Consider the following 21,270-nt stretch of genomic DNA (forward strand, 5'->3'; position numbering starts at 1 on the left):
CATATGAGCCTCGCGCTGAGGCGGACCGGTGTCTCCCGATGCCACGTCATACGTAGTTTTCTATCAATAGAGTTGCCAGAAAGGACAACATGACCAAGGTGGCGCCGGCGGGTCCAGCCGTGTCGCTGGTCCACACGCGCTTTGAGGTGCGCTGGACGCGATTCTCAGTCGTTGTGAGTCTCGCGATGGCCCTCAACATCGTCTCCATGGTATGTTCCTTTCACTCGATCCTGCCGACACCTTCCGTGTGGCCGATGAAGGCGTACTTGACCGAGCAGCTGCCGTGGCGAGGCGACAACACGCCATACCCCGTCTACGACTCGTACGCTGCCTTTAGCGCCTCGTACTTGGCCGAGAACCAAGCGCGCTTCAACCGGTCCACACTCCTGCACCAGCGATCGTACTACGTTGACGACGCGACGCGCACCGATGTCATCCGTGTCGCTCTCGACATGCGCCGACGCACGCACGACGACTGCATCGACTTTCTCTTGGGTCTGCCGGGCCTCATCTTTTACGGTGGCAACATGCGTCGCTTTCTTTGCGACTTTGCCGCATCGCCCCGTGGACTCAATGGGACGGACGACCAGCGCTGGCACCAACGCGGTGTCTGCCAGTACGGCTTGTTTGCCGGCACCACCGTCGGCAAACAGTGCATTTGGCTCACGACCGGCGACGACCTGACACAGGATGACGCACCGGGGGTCTTTACCCTCACGTTTATCTTTCAGCTGCCCCGGTTTTATGTGTGGCTCTGGGTCAAATTCGGGTACCGCTGTCTCATTAGCTTGTACGTGTGCTTCGAAATGTGGCGCGAGTACTACCGCCACTGCACACACCTCTGCGCGATCGTCCAGCGCTTTGGCCATACCGTTCCGACGCCGACATCTTTGGCGTGGCAGTACGACCTCGTGATGGGGGACCCGACCGCGCTCATCCTACTCGATCCGGTCGTCTCGGCTGCCTTTACGCTCGACGTGTGGCTCAGTATGGAGTACATGGGCATTGCCATGGTGCGTGCGACGCAAATCGCCGATCTCTACACGCTCTTTCTCGCGTTCATGTACTTTTCCCGCACGGTATATGGCGAGTGGGTGTCCATATTAAACCATAGACTTTCGTTTGCTAGGTTTGGTTTGCCTATTTGGCACTGAGCGTCTCGTCCAAAGTTCTCAAACGCTTTGCGAAGGAACACGTCTTTGCCGGCGTGGACCCGACGGTGGTCGCGATTTGTGTCGCCGTGTACGTCGTCCCAGTCGACTACCTCCAAGCCAACACCCGCATCGTAAATGCGTACTACTGGCTCTTCCGTGTGCCAGCCTCGCGCGACACGCAAGACGAGCAAGTCGACGTGCTGCTTGGCTGTGTGCTCTTGACCATCTCGATAGCTCTCTTTCCCGTACTCTATGGGGTTGCCCGATCGCGCTGCCGTAGCGCCTTGATCGGTTGGCGTCTGCTGAGCATTATGCGTAGGGTCAACGCCAGCATTGTCGAGCCGCCGTGCCGCATACAGCAGCCAAGCGTACAACGGCGTGAAAGCGCGGCTCGTGCTCTTCGTCTTGCGCCGCTTTCGTCGACGCGATCGCCAAGCGCTTGCCTTTGGCGGCACCTTGTACGCTGTGTTTGAGGCCAACCCGCGCTACAAGAGGTATCCGACGATCAGTCTTCGGTCCGTCGACTGCTTTCTCGTTTGCAAAAGCCATGGAGTCCCCAAGCAAATGATTCGTCTCAGTCTCCTGCGGAGCTTGGACTGCCACCCGACGAACCCGCACTTGACAATCACGGACGGCAGCACCGAGAGCGTCGTCAACGTTTTGGACCGCATCGAATGCACGGGCACGTCGTTTTGCATACACCGGGGCATTGCGCGCACTGCGTGGTGCATGTAGCCGACAGACATAAGAACGTATTGGCTATATATGTGACCACGTTCGTAGCCCATACATATATATTTCCTCGGTAATGTCGATGGAAGGGCGTTGGGATCTAGTTAGTGGATCGCACCATTGATATCAACTAGGGCTTCATAATATGACGTCCTTTGCACAGCGATTTTAGCAAGGATTTTACTGCAAAAGTCAGGACGCTACCTGGTCGTAGACAATATCTCGGCACGTAGCTCTCAAGTATTTCGATGCAAAACTCTCACAGTATTTTGCGCCAAGCTTTTTGGGTGCACTCTGCGCACAGAGCACAGCGCATCGTCCATGCGTTGTCCCGCACTCCCAATCTGTCGTCAACGACCTCCAACGACCTCTTTTTGAAACCGCCGCGCGCTGCGGTGCTGCCACGTCAGCAAACCTAATCTTAGATACAACCGTCCAGTCGCGCGATGACGCAGGTCGCACCAACGCGATGGGAGCTACCCTCGTCCTCCGAGTTGAGTGCGAAGCTCGACTTCCCCGTCCGTTGGAACAAGATCTCGGTACTTATCAGCGCCGCCATGCTCATCAACATCGCCTCCATGGTACATGCTGCCTGAGTTTGAGATGGACTCACGCGGTTGTAGCCGCTGAAAGCTTACTTGTCCGAGCAAGTCCCGTGGCGCGCAAGCGAGGCCCCCGAGCCTGTGTTTGCAAACTATTCGGCCTTCAACGCATGGTACCTCGCATCAAACCAAGCCCGCTTCAACCGGCAGACGCTAGCCCACGCGTCGTCCTACTATGTCGACGATAGCACACGCACCGATGTCATTCGTGTGGCCCTCGACATGCGCACCTCACAGCCCGAGTCGAGTTGCATCTCGTTCTTGCTGGGCTTGCCGGGACTCATTTTCTACAGCGGTGGTTTTTGGAACGTTCTCTGCTCGTTCGAAGCGATCGACCACCGCAACGCAACCCTTGGCGATGCCTTGCGCTGGGACAAGGTCGGCGCGTGCCAGTACGGCAAGTTTGCCTCCGTCCTCGTCGGGCGGCAGTGCGTTTGGCTCACGACCGGCAACGATTTAACCGGATTTGACGCGCCTGGAGTCTACACGCTCACGTTTACCTTCCAGCTCGGCCGCTTCTACAATTGGCTGTGGTGCAAATTTGCGTACCGCGTTGGCCTCACATGCTACGTCCTGCGCGTCATGTGGCGCGCCTACTACCGCCACTGCTTGCATTTGGCGCGGACGCTGACGACCCACGGGCTACAGCGACGCACTCCTCCATGTACGTCGTTTGAAATTGTCGTTGGGGACCCAACGGCCCTCGTATTGCTCAACCCGATCGTCTCGACGGCGTTCACGTTGGACATTTGGTTCAGTATGGAGTACATGGGCATTGCCATGGTGCGCGCGACGCAGTTTGTGGATCTCTACACGCTCTTTCTCGCCTTCTTGTACTTTTCCCGCACGGTACGGCCACAATTTTTATCTTTTTATGGATCCCATGGATGCATTTCGTCTAGGTATGGTTTGCCTACCTCGCGCTCGCGTTCACATCGCGCTGTCTCAAGCGGTATCACAAAGAACACTGGTTTGTCGAAGTCGACCCGACGATCGTTGCCGTCTGCGTCGCCGTGTACTCGATCCCGGTCGACTACCTCCAGGCCAACACCGTCGTGGTCTACTTGTACTACTACCTCTTCCGCCTCCCATCATCGACCGACATGCAGGACCACCAAGTCGATGTGCTCTTTGGGTGCGTCCTGCTCACACTTCTCATTGCCGCTGTCCCAATTGTCTATGGCTTTGCGCGCGCCCGCTGCAGCCGCAAGGCAACGACGTCTGTTCCGTATGCGAGTCTTGACTACAACAGCGTCAAGAACCGACTGTTGTTCAAGCTCGTACGATCGATCACAGTGCGCCGCGGTCTCGTCGACGAGTCGGGTGGGTCTCTCTATGCTGCGTTTGCGCATGATGCTCGATACAAGATGCACCCGACGACCAGTCTCCGCAGCGTCGACTGCTTTGTGTTGACCAAAGCACGAGGTCGGACAACGCATCTGGAGCGGCTCAGCCTGCTCTCGAGCCTCGACCGATTGGGCTCTGAAGCCGCGTTGGCGATTTCGGTCGAAAAAGCTGCGACGGCCGAGCGCACGTTTGCCAAGCTTGCGGCGCACAAGAGCAGCTTTCAACTGGCGCTAGGAAACGAGCCGTCGGCGTGGTGCTCGTAATGCGTTGGTGGTCCTTGCACACTTTGTACACGGGCACTGCGCCGCCATCGGGGTTGTTTCATATGCCGCAGCAAACACGAGCGCATTTCATTAGCGACTAAGCTTCAATCGATATTCGTGCTACCGTTGTCTACTACAGAGTGACGCCGACGCTGTCCTATCTAGCCCCTCGACCATCCCAAACGGCAGCTGGTTTTCGTCATCATTGGCAGAGTCCGCGACCCGAGCCCTATTCCACACTCGTGCTACGCTCTACTAGTAGTACAATCGTAGCCACTAGCTGTCCCTACTTGCGAGCGTACTAGCTGTTGTACGTTGGCGTGTGTTGAAACAAAATGTTTTTTCTATCGGCGCTCGTAAAAGAGCATGTAGGCTTTGGCGCGGGCGACTTCGGAGGTCGGTACATCGAGGACACGGTCGTCTGAGACGTGGACCCACCGACGAGGTGCCAAGCGGCGGTAGCACGTGTAGTGCCCGCCCCGCTCGTTGCCGTGGTGAACAATCACTGCGATCGCATCGTAGACCAGTTGATCCTACAAAAGGTATCAACTTGATACTATCCAAGCGCCATCCCAATACATAAGTGTGGTCTTTGGTGTCGTCGTCGAGGAGCAAGTCTTGCGCCAGGAGCGTCGACTCGAAGCGGAGGTACGAGTCGAGCTTGACCATGGCATCTTGCAGAAAGACGTTGCGGTTGATGTGAAACGCAAGCACGTCCGGGCACCGCATGAGCCGGATATGGCGTAAGAAGGGCGCGTACGTCCGCCGGCACGCGCGCGGGTCCTCGATCCCGTTCTTGTCGAGCCAGAGACCTTCGTCGTCGGTCCAGCCCGAGCCGTCCATGTCCAAGTCGCACACGCCATTGGTCGACGCCAGGCGCGTCCCGAGGATATCTATTTTGTAGTTTCGCTGTTTTGTATCAATGTATCAAGAAGAAACGTACCGAGAAGGTTCTGTCGCCACTCGAGCACGTCCGCACGAAGCACGTTGCGGGCGTCGCCGCCTTCCCAGAGCGAGGGCACGTCGACAAACTCCATGGGATCGCCACTCGCCAGCGCGTCGCGCTGCTCCTCGACGACTGCAAGAAGCGCGCGCAGCGTGCAGTTGGTGCACTCGACGCCGTCGATGCGCTCCATGCTCGTATAGTGGCGCCACGACTCGCGGAGGTGGTTGAAAACGTGGCGGCCGTCCATGCTGCCGCAGAGCGAGAGCTTCAGGTCGAGGAATCGGTCTGTCCACATGGGCTTGCGCATATGACAGCGCGTGCACTCCTACATGGCCGCCTCGTACGATAAAGCCAAGTATGGGAGAGTGGGGGACGCACGAGAAGCGTGCCGCTGAGGCCGTAGAACGGGTTGTGACTCTCGGCCGGCGCGCGCCCGATCAAGTCAAAGAGCGAGCCTTTCGGCTGCGTCTTCTTGTACTCGTCTTCGCAGAGCTCCATGATGAGCTGAAACCACTCTTCTGCGTCCTGTCCATGCCATGAGAAAAGGACGATGGAAGCGCGCACCTGTTGGCGATTGCCGCGGAAGCCCTGGATGCTCTTGCCGAGCTGCGCATTCAAGAGGCGCGGCTCGACCGCGCCGCCGATGGTAGACCGTGGGCGTGGCGAGAGCTCTATAACGAGTCGGTATCCGTTGCAGGACGATGCCATGTCGGTACCATGGAGGTAGTGCTGCAGCACGGACGTGAACGCGAGGCAGCGGTCGTCGCCAGGCGTGGCCTCGTCGTCATCGTCCATGGGGCAGATCTCATCGAGGTGGGCGACGAAGCGCTTGGAAGATGCGAGCGCCTGCAGCACCGCGTTGAAGTAGCACGTGTTGCCGAGGTTGCGCAGCCCCGCGACGCTGAGTTCGTCGTCCACCATGATCGCAAATTCCGCCTGCATCCGGATACCGTGCCACTTTACTATACGGATGATGCTCACCAGTGTCAACAAACAGAATCAAGGTATCAAGCACAAGGTTGCATCCGTGGCTCCGACAGTCCGTCCCAGTCCGCAGCTAGGCGTGGACGTTGCTATCGTGTGCAGAGAAGCCTTGTACGCTCAGGCCCAACGAGAGCATTGCCAGCTGCAGATCTCGCGCGATCCGAGCAGCTCGATGCCGTTAAAGAAGCTGACAACCACATCCAGCCAGCACACTGCTTTAGCCCAGTCGTCCAGCCAACGGCTTGACCGCCCTCGACGTCACGTTGGCACCACCAGCGCCGCGTTGGGGGCCACTAGTACAGTTTTAGTTCAACTCGGTTGCATCCAAGTTGGGCTTAGTGGCTTGGCTGCGAAAGGGACATGCAAGGCGCCCAGGAGAGCGCCGACGATCAAGTACCTCTTCCGACAGTCTCCAATTCGTAAAAGCACAGCAAGTAAATCTCGTACCATACCCAAGCGAGAATGGCATGCTGGGCCCTCGTCGCTGTAGTGCTGAGTCCAGGACGCAGGGGCAGTGGTGTCAATGACACGTCTCTGTCGACAAACGCCATAAACAACAACGATATTCGCTGCAGGAATACAAGCGTAAGCGACTCTACGACTGGTCCAGCACCTGTCCACGCACGAGGCACGTTTTTGTATCGGACGACACGTTGCCGTCGAATATGGGAACGCCAACTGCATATCTGTATCGACCTTATTAAACCGGTGCTGCGTTCCGCCCTCGGAATGCCTGGGCAGCAAGCGCGGTTGGTATTAGCCAAGTCGTAAGTGTCTTCGCGGCGGAAGCGGTGTTGAGGAAGGCAGTCGCTTGTCCAACAGTGTCTGACGGGAGGATCCGTCGAAACTGCATCTCGAACCAGATTGCACTTGCAGTTGGCGCCGATGCGTTGACTTGAACTTGGTCGACGCGCCATAGGGTGGTCTCGCATCTTCTTCTGCCCCTTCGCTTCAGCTTCTGCAAACTGGTTCCACATTTTCCCTTCCAAAATGAAAATTTGGACGCCGCTGCGGCGCCCAGACCATCCTAATGGCACAGTCAACGCCAGCGGCGAGAACGACCAGCGATTCGCTTGGTCCACGAGTCCGCCCACGTCAGCATAAACGTTGCCACGTGGGCGGTGGCCTGTCACGCGAAGGTAACGAAGCCAGTGCGCCAGCTGGCACCGTATCCGGATGGGTCCGGACAAGCAACAAAAACGAGGTCAGACCGACAACGAGGCCGACCGACGACCGAAGACGACGACGATGGCCCCGAACCTGACGTCCGACGACTACTACGAGAACCTGGGCGTCGCCCGGAGCGCGACCGAGGCCGAGATCAAGGCTGCGTACGGCCCGGCCTCATGCCGGCCCTCGGCTCACGCATGGGCGTAGGTACCGGAAGCTCGCGATCAAGTACCATCCCGACAAGAACCTTCTGCACCGCGACGACGCCGAGCGCAAGTTCAAGGTCGTCGGCGAGGCCTACAACATCCTCTCGGACCCTGCGACGCGCCACACATGTAGCTGCCTCTCGCCTCGATCCTCTTGAGAAAGAAGCGTCTGTAGATGACGAGCATGGCAAGGCCGGGCTCCAAGACGTCTCGCCGCCCATGACGCGCGAGATGCTGCTTGCGCTCTTTGAAGACTTTTTCCGCTTTGGCAAGCCCATGGACGACGACGCGCCCGATGGTACGAGCGACTGCGTGCGGAGAATGGCTCATGAAGTGGGGTCATAGTCGGGAAGGGCATTTTGCGGGCGACGGGTGGCATCGTCTATGCGCCCGTCAAGGGTGTCATCTACGGCGGGCGCAGTGTCATCGGCGGCGTTGTCATGGGCACGGTCGCGGTCGTCGTCGGTCTCTCGGGCATGGCTGCCAGCTTTGGCATGGGCGTCCTCGAGATGAGCCAGGCAGGCGTCAACGCAGCCAAGAGCAACAAGCGACGCCGGCTCGAGCGCCGCGCGAGCTCGGTCGCGTCGGTCGGCAGCAGTCGTCACGACGTGTCGATGGCCTCGGAGCTACCACCGCCACCGACGCCAGCCTCCTCCACCGAGGGTCCCGAAGACCACGTGCCGACGTTTCTCGGCGGGCTCAAGAAGGCAACCGTTGGCGCCGTTTCGATCCCCATGGCGGTAGGTGTTTTTTGTTTCGTGACGAACTGCTACGGCATCCTCTAGTCGCTTGTCACGTGCGGTACCATGATGGTGGGCGGGACGGCGCTCGCGAGCGGCTACATTGTCGGCGGGTTTGCCGGCGCCATCACCAACATCACATCGGGCTTTAAAGAAGTGCAACTGGCGAACCGGAAGAAGCTCATACTTCGCCGCGCGAGCATGCCAACCGCGCTGCCGTCGCAGCAACCGCCCAGCAGCAAGAAACGGCGAAGGGCGACGATGAAGGGAACCCGGCGGCACTCTGTCGACACGGCCGCAGCGGTCGTCTAAGCACTTCTGTACTTCTGCTGCTCCTGCTGCTGTAAATAAAATAATTCACCGTCCCGTCGTCCTGACCAAGTAATGGCGATGCCACCAAAATGAACGACCGCACGACGAATGAAGCTTGCGTCTACTAGCATGAGACGACGGACTCTAGAGCGACCACTCGACACCGGCACCGCCAAGCGCAGTCTCGAGGCATGTAAACCCGAGCCGTTGCAGGTCGGCGACGAGCGCAGCCAAGGTCTCGCTCGGGCAATCTTGCGGAATGAGCGTGATCGTACAGCCGCCACCGCCTACGCTGGAGATGAGTCCCCGCGCCGAAGCGTCACCGTGACATACCCGCGCCCGTGAGCTTGGTCGTGAGGCCGCGCGCGGCCGACGCAGCGCAGATGGCACGGATGCTAGCATGGCTCACTTGCAGCGTCTCGAGGGCGTCTTGGTTGGCCGCCATCATGGGCGCCAGGACCGATGCCGTCAGCGTCTTGGCCGCGACCTGCGTAGCACACAATAAGAACTCGTAGCACGAGATTCATTGAGCGCACGTGGGCTTGGAAAGAAGAGGCAAGCGCCTCGATGCCGTCAAACTGGCGCTGGATCGCCGCCGGATCGGCGTCATAGAGCACGCGGACACCGCCGACGAGCACCTTGGTCTCGCGCGGAACGTGCGTGTTGGTCAGTAGAATGCGCAGCGGCGGCAGAGCGAGCTTGGTCATTTCAGTCTACGAGTCGACGAGTAAATCATTTGGATGGTCGAATAGGTTTAGACGGACCGTGGGTCCCTTCTTGAAGACGATGGCGCCGCCGTACGTGGCGACGCTGTTGTCGACACCGGACGGGTTGTCGTGCAGGAGCACCTCGGCCGCGAATGCATACGTGTTGACGTCATCGAGGGCTACCGTGGTCGTCGTCGACGCCGTCGCTCTGCACACATGCCATCACTCAACGCTCAAGCATCCATTGAGGTAGTCGAAAATGTACTTGAGAAGCGCAGCGGCGACGGCCGTGCAAAAGGCGGCGGACGAGCCGAGGCCAGCGCCGACGGGGAACGCACCGCTGACGACGTCAATGTCGACGCCCGACCTGGAGCGAGGGTAGAATGAGGAGGGCGACGTGGACGTACGTGGTCGACGAGAGAAGTGATGGCGCAATCGCAACGAGGAGGAAGAGCGCGGGCCGAAGCGCGTTGATATCCTTGGGGTGCTCGTCGACAAGTGCCGACTGGAGCGCAGCAACAATGGCCACGGACGGCCGCGGGAGGAATCCATCGGTCAAACCACGGAAGACCGACGCCAGCGCCGCGAGCGGCCACGACCGCACGAGCGGCTTGCCGTCCTTCATGCTCGTGAGGTTGTTCAACGCAAGGCGAACCGACGGCGTCGCCGTGGCGCTCTACAGAGACGGTCATGGTCCTCACGCATGCTGCCTCTCGACGTACGACGCGCGCCGAGACGCGGAGGCTGGACACGGACGCAGCGATGGCCGTCGTGCCATAGACGACAGCATGCTCGCCGAAGAGGATGACCTTGCCAGGCGCGCTCGCTTCAGTCGTCAGGAGGTGGACCATTGTCGTCAGTCGTTGAAGAGGCTGCAATAGGACCGACAGTGACACACGGCTTTTTTATTTTCGGCACGGCCAATTATTGCTGGCATGTGCCGAAAACAAGACGCGGGGTAGGGTCTTTGTACCACAGGATTTGGGCGCCGAATCTGGCGATGCATCAATCTGGTATGGTACCTGAAAACCAGCACACCAACCTCGCGCAGGTACTCTTCGAAATCTGGAATGTGGCATCTGGCATCTGGACCAACCCAAGGCACTTGTATCGACTGGGTGGTCGTACGCCGAAGGCTACTAGTCGTACCGTTCGACAGCTCCGTTCGACTAGATCACGACGCCCAGATCGTGACGTCCATGGAGCAAGCGCCCATGACCGCCTGCGACTAGGCGAGTGGGATGCTTTTCTACGGCGCTCGCAGCTGCTATGGGAGTTGATCGCAGTGGGACAAGTAGCTACGAAGATAGTGTTCGAGAAGCGTCTTTCGCTTGCTATTAAATACATGGCGCGCGTCTACGGCTCCTTGGCCGTGAGGTGCTCTTCCATCTTCTGGATCTTCCCAATGAGCGACGAGATCTGGTGGTGGTGCGAGTCCATGGCGGTTGAGAGGGCTCGCTGCTGGCGCGCGGTCACCTCAAGCTCCTCCAACTTTGAGAGAAGCTCGGGCAGCGGCAATGGCTCGTCCTTCTTCGTCGTCGGCGTCTTCTTGCTTGTCGACGACGTTCGTTTTGCAGACTCGGGCGCCGCCAGCATCGGCATGTCTTCGTCTTCTTCTTCGTTTGGCTGCTCGACGATCGACGACGCACGCGAGTTGGGCGGCGACGCACACTCAAAGACGGCCGCGGCTTCAACTTCGGATGTCGCAAGGCGTCGTGGTGGCTTCTGCGACGCCGGGGACTTGGGTGCCTCGGGGCGGAGAGGTTTTGGCGCCTCAAGTCGCTTCAAGAGCACTTTGGTGACCGCCTGGAGCTGCTCGACAAGACCCGAGACGTTGCCGTGGCGCGCGCTGCGATCGTAGAGCTCGACGAGACCCGCGATCTTGCCGCCGCTCAGCTGGAGCCGCATCGCTGCGTAGAACCGGTACGGTGGCGACGCCGTCGGCAGCAAGTCGGGGCAAATGTAGAGCTGCGCCGAGTCGAGGGCGGCCGAGGACAAGCCGTCGTCGATCGCGTTGGGTGTCGGGAGGCCAGACGCCCCGATGCGTCGCAAGGCGCCGGCCTCCAGGACACTAATGGTCGCCACCGCGCACTGCGTCGTGATGGCGAGCGTCGAGCACATGGTGTCGTACTCGGCGCTCGGGTCGAGCGAGACAAAGGCGTCGTCGTTCAGTTGGGTCTCGGGTGGCGGCTGCACGAGGCTCTCATTCAAAAACGAGAGCGAGATCGTGTCGGTCTCATGCAAGAGCGACGACCGACACGCCGTGCTGCTCCACTCGAGCACCGAGTCGCGCGTGTTGGGGAACACAAACGAGCCTTCCTTGCGCGTCTCGAGGAGTGGGGTCTCCGAGTGGAGTCGTTGTAGTGTCACCTTGGTGCTCGGTGCCCGCGCAGCGACGACCGGCGTATTGGCGAGCGGCGTGTAACCGAGGCCGTTGAGGCAGTTGACGCAGACGCGGATCTTCTCGAGCTTCTCGAGGATCGGCGCCGTCATCCACTTGACGCTGCAGTCGTGGCAAATGACTTTGCCGCAGAGCCGACAGTGTTTTTTCTGCACAAAGAGCGAGAATTTCGTGTCGCAGATCGAGCAAAACGTCACGTTGCGCTTCGGCTCGAGCTCGGCGTGCACGGTGCCGCCGTCGACGAGGTACTGCTCGAGGCGCATCGGGTAGAAGTATTCTTCGAGGCTCAGCACCTACACCGTAGAGACGGTCGTCGCCCACACGGCAAGGGTCTTGGTACATACGCGGCTGACGTAGTGCTGCATGAGCTTTTGGTTCTTGGACTTGGAGACGTTGGCGATTTGCGAGATTGCGAGGCAGTAGTAGTCCATCGTACCGACGATCTCGGTTTCGATAAACACGTGGCCCGACTAGACATAGTAGTTTAGGAGACACATGTGGAAGATAATGTCTTGTACGCGAAACACGAGGTCCCGCGGCAGCTGCGGCGCGTTGGGTCCGCGCGGGTCGACGAGGCCCCGCGGGTCGACCGAGTGGAGACTGCAGACCCAGCCTTTTCGCATCGAGCCGTCGTGTTCGGTGAGGTACTCGAACTCGTCATGGCACTAGTACCATCGATGATGGGAGCGTTGAGCTATCGGAAGGACCTACTTCGAGAAGACACAGGCTGTGCACGTCGGTGCCCCGGTCCACGAGCATCCATTCGATGCCAATGTAGTGCAGCGGGTGCTCGGGCGTCCGGGGCACGAGCGTCGCGAGCGTCTCGCGGCAGAGCGCGGCTTGCTCGTACACGCCCGCGTACGCCGCCAGCTTCTCGGGCGACGTGAGGGCAAAAAAGTGCGCGACCTCGGCGAGCGTGATTTGGATCCGCGTGTAGCCGCACGTCGCGTCAAAATGCGGCTCGAAAAGGTCCTGGTTCTTGCGGATCTAGAGACGCCGAGATGGTTGGCCTATGTGTGCACAAGTGGAGGCGCACCTTGGCGCAGCGCAGCGTCTTGGCGCTCGAGATGACGCGGTCGACCGGGAGGTTGTCCATCGCGAGCGCGTTCATGATGGTCTTGTGGCACGTGCGCTTCGCCTTCTCAATGTAGTCGAACGACTCGTCCGGCGAGAGCGAGAGGCGCGGCTGGCGCATGGCGGGCGGCAGCGGCGGCTTGCCCCACTGAGTGTTCGACGTCTTGCTCGTCGCCGACCCGACCGAGCTCGTGTTACTGGACGGCATCTGCGGCAGAGGAAATCAGCGACTGGGTACCTTCAAGCTTTCGCACCAGACCATGTGGCTGGACAGATCGATGTACCGAAGAGGATGATCGACTTTGCTGTTTGATGCAGTGGCTGGCGTACAGTGTATATACACTGTAAATCGGAATACTGGCGCCGGGTATATGATTGCATCGGGTGGCCACCGCAACACTTATCGTGTCTTTGCAACGCCGTCGCGGCGAGGGCGTCCACTGGATACTAGGATCTGTCGATCGTCTGCGTCCCATACTAGTAGCAACAACGACTAGGGCGGTTCGACTAAAGTACTGAGAAGCACTGAAAAGCACTGGAAAGGCGCCTTTCTGCGCTCAAAGTGTATGTAATTCCAGACGCATGCACAATGTTGACACTGCAACGCGTCGTCGCCAGTCGCTGTCCAGAAAAAGGGATATTTGGTGTACCTACTAACTAGAGGACAACGGTCTTACGAGGACAGACTCGAGTCGACGTGGTATACACCTGGAGCGCTATCGTTGAAATGCCGCGCTCGTACAATTGCACATGGAGTTGGGAGTATGGTTGCGTGGTTTCTAACCAGAGTCTCTTGGGTTTCTATCTCGACGAGTGTTGGACTGAACGCTTTCCCGCGCGCAGCATGAGATTGGTGCCACCTCCCTCTACAATGACGTCAGCATTAGCACAACGTAGTGAATCTCCCACTTATTGTCCGGGCTGTGCTACCAGCAGAATTTGATGACAATGGTCAGTGCGACGACGTAACAACGTTGAAGGCAAGGTCCTTCGTCTGGAGCCCTTCCCACTTGCTCTCAAAATCTTTTATTGCGTCTCTCTTGACGTGTTGTTCACCCAAGTCGTACCCACATTGCAGTTTGCATTCGGTTGAATCGGGGAAAGTTAAATTAACGAGGTCGGCAAAATCGATGGAGAGACCGTCTCGGGCAGCATCGTATCGGGCGACACAAGGGTGTCCATATCCAAGCACTTTTGCAGCTCAATGCGGTGGTGGCACTCTTGGATCTCGAGTGTGCATTTGAGCGCGGTCTCTTTCGCAAGCATGGCGGCGACGCGTTGGTCGGCGAGCTCGTGGCGCTCGTTCTCTACCCGGATGCGCACGGCGTGTGCGGCGTCGAGTCGTGCTTGGTGCTCGCGCTACGTCGTACCAATGGTAACACGAATATACAAGCAAGGGAAATAAGAAGTGTGTTCTTTTTTCCCGTGAAAAAAGGGACGGCAATACCTCGCGGAGCGCGCGTTGCTGGCGCAAGTGCGCTTCGTGCGAGAGCACTTTTCTCTTTGCGTAGACCTTTGCCTGGAGCACGGCAGCTTCTTTTCGCGCGCACTCGACCTCAATGGCCTAGTAAACGCACTGTCAGGTATGCACATTGCTGCTGAAAGCAAGTACGTGGCGCTTTTGTTTGACGCTGCGGGCACTCGACGCCCGCTGCGCTTGCACGCGAGCAATCGTATGCTACAGCGCGGTTTGTGGTGAGCGCGACAGGTTGCAAACGATTTTGAGCAGCGCACCTGGAGCCGCACCTTGTGCTCGGCTTGAAGCGCCAGCGTTTTCTCGCGTCGGGCGTGAATGGCGCACTCGTCCTTCTCCCGCCGAGATTGGCGCAAGCGTCGGTGGTGCTCGGCCTCTTCCTTGGCCTGCACCTCTCGACAGTGCTCGACATAGAGCTTGCTTGCGTCCACCTCGGCCCGCTCTCGCTCCATCTAATACCGCCGCCTTGTGATTCAAGATGACGCACGAAGCACCGACCTCGAGAAACGCCACGCGGTTCGCAAGCAACCTGGCGTTCTCTTCGGCTTGCATACGAGCTTGTCGGACGTGAAAACACTCGGTCGACGGTGACGCTGGCGGGGCCTTGGGACGTCGCGGGTTTGGTGATGATGGCACCGAATGCTGTGGTGGCGCCAGCGTCAGCGGCTCCGACTCTGCTAATATTGTCGGCGGCGTCGCGTCTTGAGGGCGTCGTGGTTCGAAAAGCGGTTGTGCGACGTCCATAGACACGGGTGTCGTTTCAAGCGGCTTGTCGATGAGGCAGTAGCGCGAGATGATGGGTTTGGTGGTGCCTGACCAGCGCTGCGGGGCCTGCAGCACGGCTTGGCGGTTCCCGGGCCGAGGCGAGAGGAGAGCCACAAGGGTTCCTCGCTGCGAGACGTTGGCCGACTTGGGTCGATCCAGCACGCTGGCCCGTGCAGAGCGCATCTTATCTGTCAGAGACAGCCTTTTGATCTATCTTTGGCCCCCGCTTTTTTATTACGTGGCGCACCCGCAATGCAAGACGTGTTTTGGCCAATCACAGGGCCGTATCGAGATGGCATATTTTGATTGGCGAAAATTCGCGTGACGACTGCCCCATCTGCCAGACCAAGTGACGACGCTCGCCATGGCCGACCCCAGGATCGCTCTCCAGCCGCTCGCGCATCCGATGTATCAGCCGCGGACGCCGGAGCTGACGCCGGTGGCGGCGCCATCGCCGTCGACCAAGGCCCTCCTCTTCCGCCTCTGCCTGTACGGCTTTTTCGTCGAGCTCAAGCCGTCCGAGGCGTACCTCAACCAGTTTCTGACCCAGGACAAGGGTACCGCCGCCGCTGTTCGCATGGCCACACACATATGGTGGTTGTAGGCTTCACGAACGAGGAGACGAACGACTACATCTACCCATGGTTTTCGTACGGCAAGCTGGCCATGCTCCTGCTCTTGCCGCTCGTCGTCGAGCGCTTCCAGTACCGGACCGTGCTCATCATCGAGTCGTGCGGCTTTCTCTGCACGCGGCTGCTCCTGATCTACGGCGCGTCGCTCTTTCTCATGCAAGGTATGAAATTAGCCGTCCTAGATCACAGCGTTCAACCAAGTCTCCTTAGTCATGCAGGTGACGTACGCGGTCGGGACTGCCACCAAGATTGTCTACTTGACCATCATCTACCGCCAAGTCCCTCGCGACGAGTACCACCACGCGACTGCGCTCGTCTGGACTGCGCAGCTCGCCGGCAAGTTCGCCGCGGGCCTCCTCGGCCAGGTACGCGTCCTCTTTATCTTGCTGCCGACGATGACGTCGACGCGTAGGTCATGGTGACGCACGACGTGAGCCTCCTCGCGCTCAACTACGTGTCGTGTGCAAGTGTTGCTGTCTCCGTCGCCCTCGCCTTGAGTCTGCCCCATGACAAGGCGGACGTGGCGATCGTCGCCGCGTCAACAATCGAGAAGCGACCGTTGGCGCGGCGGGAGACGGCCGATAGCAACCTCAGTGTCGAGAGCAGCGTCCAGATCCGGCCGCACATGCACCGCAAGTCGGCCTCGAGCCCGCCGCCGAGCGTGTGGCACTGGACCAACATCCTCGGGCTGACGTGGATCGTGCTTACGTGCGGCTCGAATTTGTACCAAAACTACATTCAAAACCGGTGGACCGACTTTACGTGTACGACGTCGCCAGCATCATGGCCTTGAACTCTCAAGTTTGCCTAGTGTCGACAAAGGAGAATGGCTTGATGACCGCGCTCTTCACGCTCTCGGGCGCGGCCGCTACGATTCTCATGGCGCGTCTCGCCAAGAAGCTGCCACGGTCCCCCACGGTACGTCGTCGGCTTGGTGCACTCTGTTCGGACCCGCGGCGGTTAGGGTCTTCGGGTCCTCTTGCTCGTCGGGTCGTTGGGGCTCGTTCTTGCGTCGCTTCGGCAAACGTTCGTTGAGAGTCTGTGGCAGTCGTACCTCTGGTACATTGCGTACGGCGCCATCTTTTACGCGCTCATTACGACGGTACATCGTATACGCTACTAGGAATTCTAATTCCCTTGACACTATCTCGTGCAACGAATCCATGACGTGGTGTAGGTGAGCGCCGAGCTCGCGCTGCAGTGCACGACCAACGACTTTGCCAAAATGTTTGCGATCGTATCGCTCTGCGCGTCGGTCCTCGAGACTGTACGTCGACCAACTCGTTCGTTTGAAAGCTGACGCGTCCTCTGTAGATGCTCACGTTTGTGCTCCAAGGCACGACCAACGGCGTGAGCACGTGGTTCGGCACCGTGACCGTCCTCCACGGTCTCCTCCTCGTCTTTGATTTGTACGTGTGCTGCCGCGTCCCGCTCGAGCCGCTCCGCGCCGAGCCGACGCAGTCGTAAGCCTCGACTAACGACAACACGCAACGTCAACGAGATGGTCATGTTGCAGCAAAGAAGAGAAGCTACAAGAGCCCGTACTCTTGCCGGCACCGCTTGATGACGCCAATGAGAAAGCCAGACCGGTTCCGGACGCTGTCGAGGTTGGACGTCGTGTACCGGTTGAGCACTTCGAGCGCGAGCGGCTCCGAGAGCTGGCCGAGGATCTCGTAGCACTTTTCGGCCAACTCGTCGATCGACGCGAGGACGCCGGCGGCCACCATATGCGAGAGCTCCGTCTGCACCGAGAGCGGCATGTTGCGAATGTGTTGGTCAAACGCTGGGAGATGCGCCCACGGCATGGGCGCGCCAAGGTGGGCGCCCGTGGGTTGAAACGCCGACGGCGGGCGGGAAAAATCGCCGGTCGGAAACCCGCGCGGGTCGAGGCGGCCTTGGGGCGGCCCCGTCGCTATCCAGTCATCAGAGTGAGCAAGGTTCTTTGAACGTACTGCGCTCGCGCTCCATGACACGTGTGATGATGCCGACAAAGAAGCCGTTGATGTTGTCGACGTGCGCCGTGTCGGTCGATCGAAAGTTCTCGACGGCCCGCAGCGCAAGGTGGTCTGGCAGCTTCATGAGCCGAAGGAGCACGGTATCGTTGACCACGTCCTTCATGCGCGACGTCGCATACACATCTTCCATCGCATCACGCACGGTCGGCGACAAGCGAGGGTACATGTCCGACTGCCGGAAGAGAGCCACGAGCGACGGCGTGGACGAACTGCTGCTGGTGCTGCTCGGCGCGGTCCGCGCCGCCGACGCAAAGAGCTTGGACTTGCCACTCGTCACCTTGAGGTCGCCGGGTGCCGAGGACTTCTCGGCACGGATCTGGTCCCACAGCGGAAACGACCGCACCGGCGTCTCGGCCAGGATCCCTTGGGGCGGCTGCGGCGGCGCGTAGCCAAATTCAAAGAAGCTCGAGTCGGTGGCGGTCGACGGGTCCACCTAGATATGTATATGCGTGGGATCCGGCGATAGGATCTGAGGTGTACCTCGGCCACGGGGCGAAGCGAAGTGACGAGCGGGTTTTCTTGGTGGTACGTCAGTATCAACTGCGTCAAGTGCGCGTCTTTGGCGCGAATCTACATGCGTGCATACGTCGCTGCGCCTCGAGATACAAGGCCAAACGACGTACGGTCGAGAGTGAGCTCTTGACAAAGCGGGAGACCACCGTGAGCTGTGCAAAGGCTGGGAGCTTGCCGAGGGCGTCGAGGGCGCTCGACGACCGCAGATCGCGCAGCGTAAAATTGGCCGCGCCGTCAGCCTGGCAGTCGAGGAGTCGGGCCCAAACAGCGTCGGCCAAGATCGGTGCCGGCTTGGGCGTCGCAGGCTCCTTCTTCATTGGCTTCTTGGCCTTGACGTCCGAAATGATGTCGCACAGCGCGGTATACGTGTCGGGCGGCACGGCGGACGCCGTGATCACAGCCTGGAAGCGCTTGATGACCTCGGCGGCGTGCACGGTTGTGAGCGCGTTCATGGCCAGCAGCGTGCGCTCGTCAAAGACCACGCTCGGCTCCGTGAGGCGAATCTCGGCCAACACGGCCTCGACGCACTCGTGGACGCACGGCGGCAGCGGAAAAGCGCGGATCGGCGGCGTGTTCACGTCGTCGGCGGGCATTTCGTAGTCGTCTGGATCGTACGGCTCCATCTCGGCCGGGTCCGCGTCGTCCGCAAAGAGCGGCAGCATGGCCGACGCACCGTCCGTCGTCGTACTTGCTGGCGCGTCGTCACCATCCATCGTGACGTCGACGACGTCGGTAGTCGTGGGCTCATCCTCCGGTGCGTCGGCTTGAGCGGGTGCTTCGTCGGTCTGTACGATCTCGGGCGTTTCATTGACCTGTACAGCGTCGGGCGCTTCGTTGACCAGGACGGCGTCGGGCGCTTCATCGACCTGTACAGCTTCGGGCGCTTCCTGGACCTGTATAGCTTCGGGTGCCTCATAGACCTCGGGTTCTTCTTGGACCGGCACGGCCTCGAGCTCGTTGGCCATCGGCTCATCCTCCGGGGCGTCGTGGACCTGCACGACGTCGGGCGCGGTGTGCGATTGCTCAGGCTCGGCTGCGTCGTCCATCTGGTCGGGCTCGATGCGCTGCGTCCACATCATCTCGGGCTCGTCGTCGTCTTGGATCGAGATCGGGCTATCGGCAGGCGTGGCGTCTGCGCTCTCTGTGTGTTCGGGATCGTACTCCATGGTCTTGTCCTCACCTGCGACGTGCTCGTGTGCGGCCACGTCGTCGCTGCGGCTGGCGTCATCCAGCTCGACGGCGTCCAAGGCCATCGTAGGCGCTTCGGCTTCGACCACCTCCATGTCATGATCGTGCTGCAGCTCGCTCTCGTCGTCATCGCCGAGACGCGCCTTCTTGGCGACATGGAGCACCGGCTTCTCGTCGTCAAAGTCGTCGTCATCCTCCTCCAGGTCGTCGCCATCCACCAAGTTTTCTTCCAGCGGACGCTTCTCCGAGACATGGCTCATCGGCAGGAAGCCAGAGTCGGCGATCGGCGCGGCCGGCCCTGTGGACCCCTCCATCGTCGCTTCCATTTGCACCAAGCAGTGGGGTCGAGATTAAGTGCGACGGATTCAACGTACTTAGCCGTTTTCGAACGTTGCGGCAAGTTCGACGCACTTAACACGAATCAAGTGGCGTACTTTATCGAGACATTGTGTGACTACAAGGTAGTCAATGGGCGACAAGCAGTTAACTCGAGTCCTTTGGCACTGTCCGCGACAAACTTCGACAGCGATTAACGAGGATGCATTGTATCTCAACGTTCAAGCATCTCTACCAGGTATACGAGGGTCCATCGCCAACACTAATACCAGTAGCGCCCTGGACAATGCGTCTGAATCACATGTGTCACGCTCACCACGATAAGTTGTCTGTATTGGAATATACCACTTGGGCTTCAACGTTGAACATCGATGCCAATAAGAGCTATACCAGAATGACTTCAGCACCGCTCTCATCATCGCTCGATGGAACGAGCGCTTGGTCGACGATCGCGCGCGCTTGAGCCGCTTGCTGACTCTTCACGCGCTTGGCTTTGGCTTTGGTGATTACAGCAACGACGACCATGGCAAGTGCGAGACAAGTACACGCCGCGGAAATGACAAGGAGGGCAAAAGTTGTCGTTGGCGTCGTCGGTACAGCGGTCTTGTCGGTCGAATCTTCGGACGCAAACTTGTCTTCGACTTGCTTCGTACTGCCACCGATGGGAAACACGCAAGCGTAGTAGCTGGCGGCGCTGCTCTCGACGACGGAGGCGACGATGCTGCAAACGGCGTTGGACGGGGCGACACACCCGACGCTTGGCACATAGCTCGGTAGAAACGGGGTGCAGTCTGCGATCGCAATGTCGCCGACGCGCGGACAGAGAGTGCCGTGGACGCCACAGACGTCGCCTTCTATAGCGTACGTGGCGTCCCCCAGGACGTGCACGGGTGTGCTTTCACCGCTGGGTGATTCGATCGTAGGCATGTCTCTCTCACGCACGTGGTTAGAGGCGGCGTTCAGCTCCCCAAAAGCAACGAGATCGAGCAGTCGACCAAAGCGCATCATGTGCTCTAGCCCAAAGAAAATGATTTCTCCTTACAAGTGGACCCCCATCGATCGAGTGGGTGGTCATGGAATGTATTGCGTCAACAAAGCGTTCAAAAAGCAAAGACATTCATATTTAGTGTTGTAGCATCGATCCAGCACGAATACGGCTTCGGGATCATGCCAATGAAGCGAAGACGACCCCCACTACACCTATCGTCGTCGAGAGTTCAAGGCGACAACCTTCTACGGAGTCGATTGCGATCGTTCCTTGCACAGCACCGCAGTGCTACCAGTCGTAGTAGTGGTTCTATGGAACTAGGCGCATGGAAAAAAGATAGCAAAGGCCAACAGATACCGACACTCGACCTGGTTTTTGTACGGGGGCATGGCAAAGAAGCGCGAGCGGTTTCGTTCTGGGTGCAACTCTGTCAACGCCGCTGGATGCGCAGCCACCGACGCCCGGATGCAGCACATCAGATCTTAGCGCGAAAAGGCAGTTAATGGAGGCCATCAGGGATCGATTGACCATAGCCAAGCTCAATCAATGCATTCGTACAAGACTACGAGCCATGTGCGCTCGACAGCAAAGTTGCGCTCTTTGCACTTGTAACGGACAGCGTTCGGATCGTGTTGCGATCTTTCGACGGTGTCGCTAGGTCGGTCGTTGCGATGCCAGCCAATCCACGCGCAGTCGTTTCCCTTGCCCGCCCTGTGATTGG

The 21,270-nt window shown here is 59.3% G+C and overlaps 10 protein-coding genes across 10 annotated transcripts; 4 read left to right on the plus strand and 6 right to left on the minus strand.

Moving 5' to 3' along the window:
* Positions 1–89: 89 nt before the first annotated feature.
* Positions 90–1,941, plus strand: SDRG_03855 (hypothetical protein; the record flags this gene model as incomplete). The annotated part of the gene is made up of 3 exons (XM_008609499.1): positions 90–1,079; positions 1,130–1,430; positions 1,474–1,941. The coding sequence occupies 3 exons, from the start codon at positions 90–92 to the stop codon at positions 1,887–1,889; spliced, it is 1,707 nt and encodes a 568-aa protein (XP_008607721.1). The 3' UTR covers positions 1,890–1,941.
* A 389-nt stretch (positions 1,942–2,330) lies between these two features.
* Positions 2,331–4,229, plus strand: SDRG_03856 (hypothetical protein; the record flags this gene model as incomplete). The annotated part of the gene is made up of 3 exons (XM_008609500.1): positions 2,331–2,467; positions 2,510–3,337; positions 3,391–4,229. Coding segments are annotated over 3 exons (1,673 nt in total), but the record flags the coding sequence as incomplete, so codon positions are not given.
* Positions 4,230–4,400: 171 nt separating this feature from the next.
* On the minus strand, positions 4,401–5,980 carry SDRG_03857 (hypothetical protein). The gene is made up of 6 exons (XM_008609501.1): positions 5,761–5,980; positions 5,609–5,715; positions 5,423–5,569; positions 5,042–5,369; positions 4,678–4,991; positions 4,401–4,631 (listed from the first exon to the last, which is right to left on the minus strand). Exons 1-6 carry the CDS (start codon positions 5,963–5,965, stop codon positions 4,443–4,445), a joined length of 1,290 nt encoding a protein of 429 aa, XP_008607723.1. The 5' UTR covers positions 5,966–5,980; the 3' UTR covers positions 4,401–4,442.
* Positions 5,981–7,276: 1,296 nt separating this feature from the next.
* On the plus strand, positions 7,277–8,456 carry SDRG_03858 (hypothetical protein; the record flags this gene model as incomplete). Its single annotated transcript, XM_008609502.1, has 5 exons — positions 7,277–7,359; positions 7,406–7,533; positions 7,580–7,702; positions 7,750–8,144; positions 8,190–8,456. The coding sequence occupies 5 exons, from the start codon at positions 7,277–7,279 to the stop codon at positions 8,454–8,456; spliced, it is 996 nt and encodes a 331-aa protein (XP_008607724.1).
* Positions 8,457–8,560: 104 nt separating this feature from the next.
* SDRG_03859 (mevalonate kinase) lies at positions 8,561–10,039 on the minus strand. The gene is made up of 7 exons (XM_008609503.1): positions 9,886–10,039; positions 9,571–9,839; positions 9,429–9,530; positions 9,221–9,371; positions 8,993–9,169; positions 8,790–8,943; positions 8,561–8,743 (listed from the first exon to the last, which is right to left on the minus strand). Exons 1-7 carry the CDS (start codon positions 10,012–10,014, stop codon positions 8,601–8,603), a joined length of 1,125 nt encoding a protein of 374 aa, XP_008607725.1. The 5' UTR covers positions 10,015–10,039; the 3' UTR covers positions 8,561–8,600.
* Positions 10,040–10,470: 431 nt separating this feature from the next.
* SDRG_03860 (hypothetical protein) lies at positions 10,471–12,883 on the minus strand. Its single transcript, XM_008609504.1, has 5 exons — positions 12,601–12,883; positions 12,276–12,551; positions 12,083–12,229; positions 11,909–12,034; positions 10,471–11,857 (listed from the first exon to the last, which is right to left on the minus strand). The coding sequence occupies exons 1-5, from the start codon at positions 12,844–12,846 to the stop codon at positions 10,520–10,522; spliced, it is 2,133 nt and encodes a 710-aa protein (XP_008607726.1). The 5' UTR covers positions 12,847–12,883; the 3' UTR covers positions 10,471–10,519.
* An 859-nt stretch (positions 12,884–13,742) lies between these two features.
* SDRG_03861 (hypothetical protein) lies at positions 13,743–15,060 on the minus strand (the record flags this gene model as incomplete). Its single annotated transcript, XM_008609505.1, has 5 exons — positions 13,743–13,997; positions 14,086–14,202; positions 14,251–14,316; positions 14,373–14,564; positions 14,611–15,060. The coding sequence occupies 5 exons, from the start codon at positions 15,058–15,060 to the stop codon at positions 13,743–13,745; spliced, it is 1,080 nt and encodes a 359-aa protein (XP_008607727.1).
* Positions 15,061–15,187: 127 nt separating this feature from the next.
* SDRG_03862 (hypothetical protein) lies at positions 15,188–17,107 on the plus strand. The gene is made up of 8 exons (XM_008609506.1): positions 15,188–15,434; positions 15,482–15,670; positions 15,720–15,874; positions 15,922–16,273; positions 16,321–16,427; positions 16,474–16,611; positions 16,687–16,776; positions 16,824–17,107. The coding sequence occupies exons 1-8, from the start codon at positions 15,242–15,244 to the stop codon at positions 16,974–16,976; spliced, it is 1,377 nt and encodes a 458-aa protein (XP_008607728.1). The 5' UTR covers positions 15,188–15,241; the 3' UTR covers positions 16,977–17,107.
* On the minus strand, positions 16,996–19,572 carry SDRG_03863 (hypothetical protein). Its single transcript, XM_008609507.1, has 4 exons — positions 18,148–19,572; positions 18,005–18,094; positions 17,462–17,957; positions 16,996–17,421 (listed from the first exon to the last, which is right to left on the minus strand). The coding sequence occupies exons 1-4, from the start codon at positions 19,549–19,551 to the stop codon at positions 17,039–17,041; spliced, it is 2,373 nt and encodes a 790-aa protein (XP_008607729.1). The 5' UTR covers positions 19,552–19,572; the 3' UTR covers positions 16,996–17,038.
* A 324-nt stretch (positions 19,573–19,896) lies between these two features.
* Positions 19,897–20,488, minus strand: SDRG_03864 (hypothetical protein; the record flags this gene model as incomplete). The annotated part of the gene is made up of 1 exon (XM_008609508.1): positions 19,897–20,488. One exon carries the CDS (start codon positions 20,486–20,488, stop codon positions 19,946–19,948), a length of 543 nt encoding a protein of 180 aa, XP_008607730.1. The 3' UTR covers positions 19,897–19,945.
* Between the last annotated feature and the right edge of the window lie 782 nt (positions 20,489–21,270).

This window comes from Saprolegnia diclina (genome assembly GCF_000281045.1).
Source record: "Saprolegnia diclina VS20 unplaced genomic scaffold supercont1.9, whole genome shotgun sequence".
Classification (NCBI taxonomy): Eukaryota; Oomycota; class Saprolegniomycetes; order Saprolegniales; family Saprolegniaceae; genus Saprolegnia; species Saprolegnia diclina.

Excerpts from the sequence above, each read along its gene's own strand:
- SDRG_03857 (XM_008609501.1), bottom strand. The coding sequence starts at position 5,965 with ATGGTGGACGACGAACTCAGCGTCGCGGGGCTGCGCAACCTCGGCAAC. Across the intron at positions 5,716-5,760 it reads GCTGCAGCACTACCTCCATG|AGCTCTCGCCACGCCCACGG; the intron begins GTACCGACATGG and ends GACTCGTTATAG. Across the intron at positions 4,992-5,041 it reads GTGGCGACAGAACCTTCTCG|ATATCCTCGGGACGCGCCTG; the intron begins GTACGTTTCTTC and ends ACTACAAAATAG.
- SDRG_03859 (XM_008609503.1), bottom strand. The coding sequence starts at position 10,014 with ATGGTCCACCTCCTGACGACTGAAGCGAGCGCGCCTGGCAAGGTCATC. Across the intron at positions 9,372-9,428 it reads GTCGCCGCTGCGCTTCTCAA|AGCGACGGCGTCGACGACGA; the intron begins GTACATTTTCGA and ends GCATGTGTGCAG. Across the intron at positions 9,170-9,220 it reads TCTTCAAGAAGGGACCCACG|ACTGAAATGACCAAGCTCGC; the intron begins GTCCGTCTAAAC and ends GTCGACTCGTAG.
- SDRG_03860 (XM_008609504.1), bottom strand. The coding sequence starts at position 12,846 with ATGCCGTCCAGTAACACGAGCTCGGTCGGGTCGGCGACGAGCAAGACG. Across the intron at positions 12,230-12,275 it reads ACAGCCTGTGTCTTCTCGAA|TGCCATGACGAGTTCGAGTA; the intron begins GTAGGTCCTTCC and ends CGATGGTACTAG. Across the intron at positions 12,035-12,082 it reads CGCGGGACCTCGTGTTTCGC|TCGGGCCACGTGTTTATCGA; the intron begins GTACAAGACATT and ends TACTATGTCTAG.
- SDRG_03862 (XM_008609506.1), top strand. The coding sequence starts at position 15,242 with ATGGCCGACCCCAGGATCGCTCTCCAGCCGCTCGCGCATCCGATGTAT. Across the intron at positions 15,875-15,921 it reads CCGCGGGCCTCCTCGGCCAG|GTCATGGTGACGCACGACGT; the intron begins GTACGCGTCCTC and ends GTCGACGCGTAG. Across the intron at positions 16,612-16,686 it reads TTTACGCGCTCATTACGACG|GTGAGCGCCGAGCTCGCGCT; the intron begins GTACATCGTATA and ends GACGTGGTGTAG.
- SDRG_03863 (XM_008609507.1), bottom strand. The coding sequence starts at position 19,551 with ATGGAAGCGACGATGGAGGGGTCCACAGGGCCGGCCGCGCCGATCGCC. Across the intron at positions 18,095-18,147 it reads TCAAGAGCTCACTCTCGACC|ATTCGCGCCAAAGACGCGCA; the intron begins GTACGTCGTTTG and ends GCACGCATGTAG. Across the intron at positions 17,422-17,461 it reads TGTCATGGAGCGCGAGCGCA|CGACGGGGCCGCCCCAAGGC; the intron begins GTACGTTCAAAG and ends ATGACTGGATAG.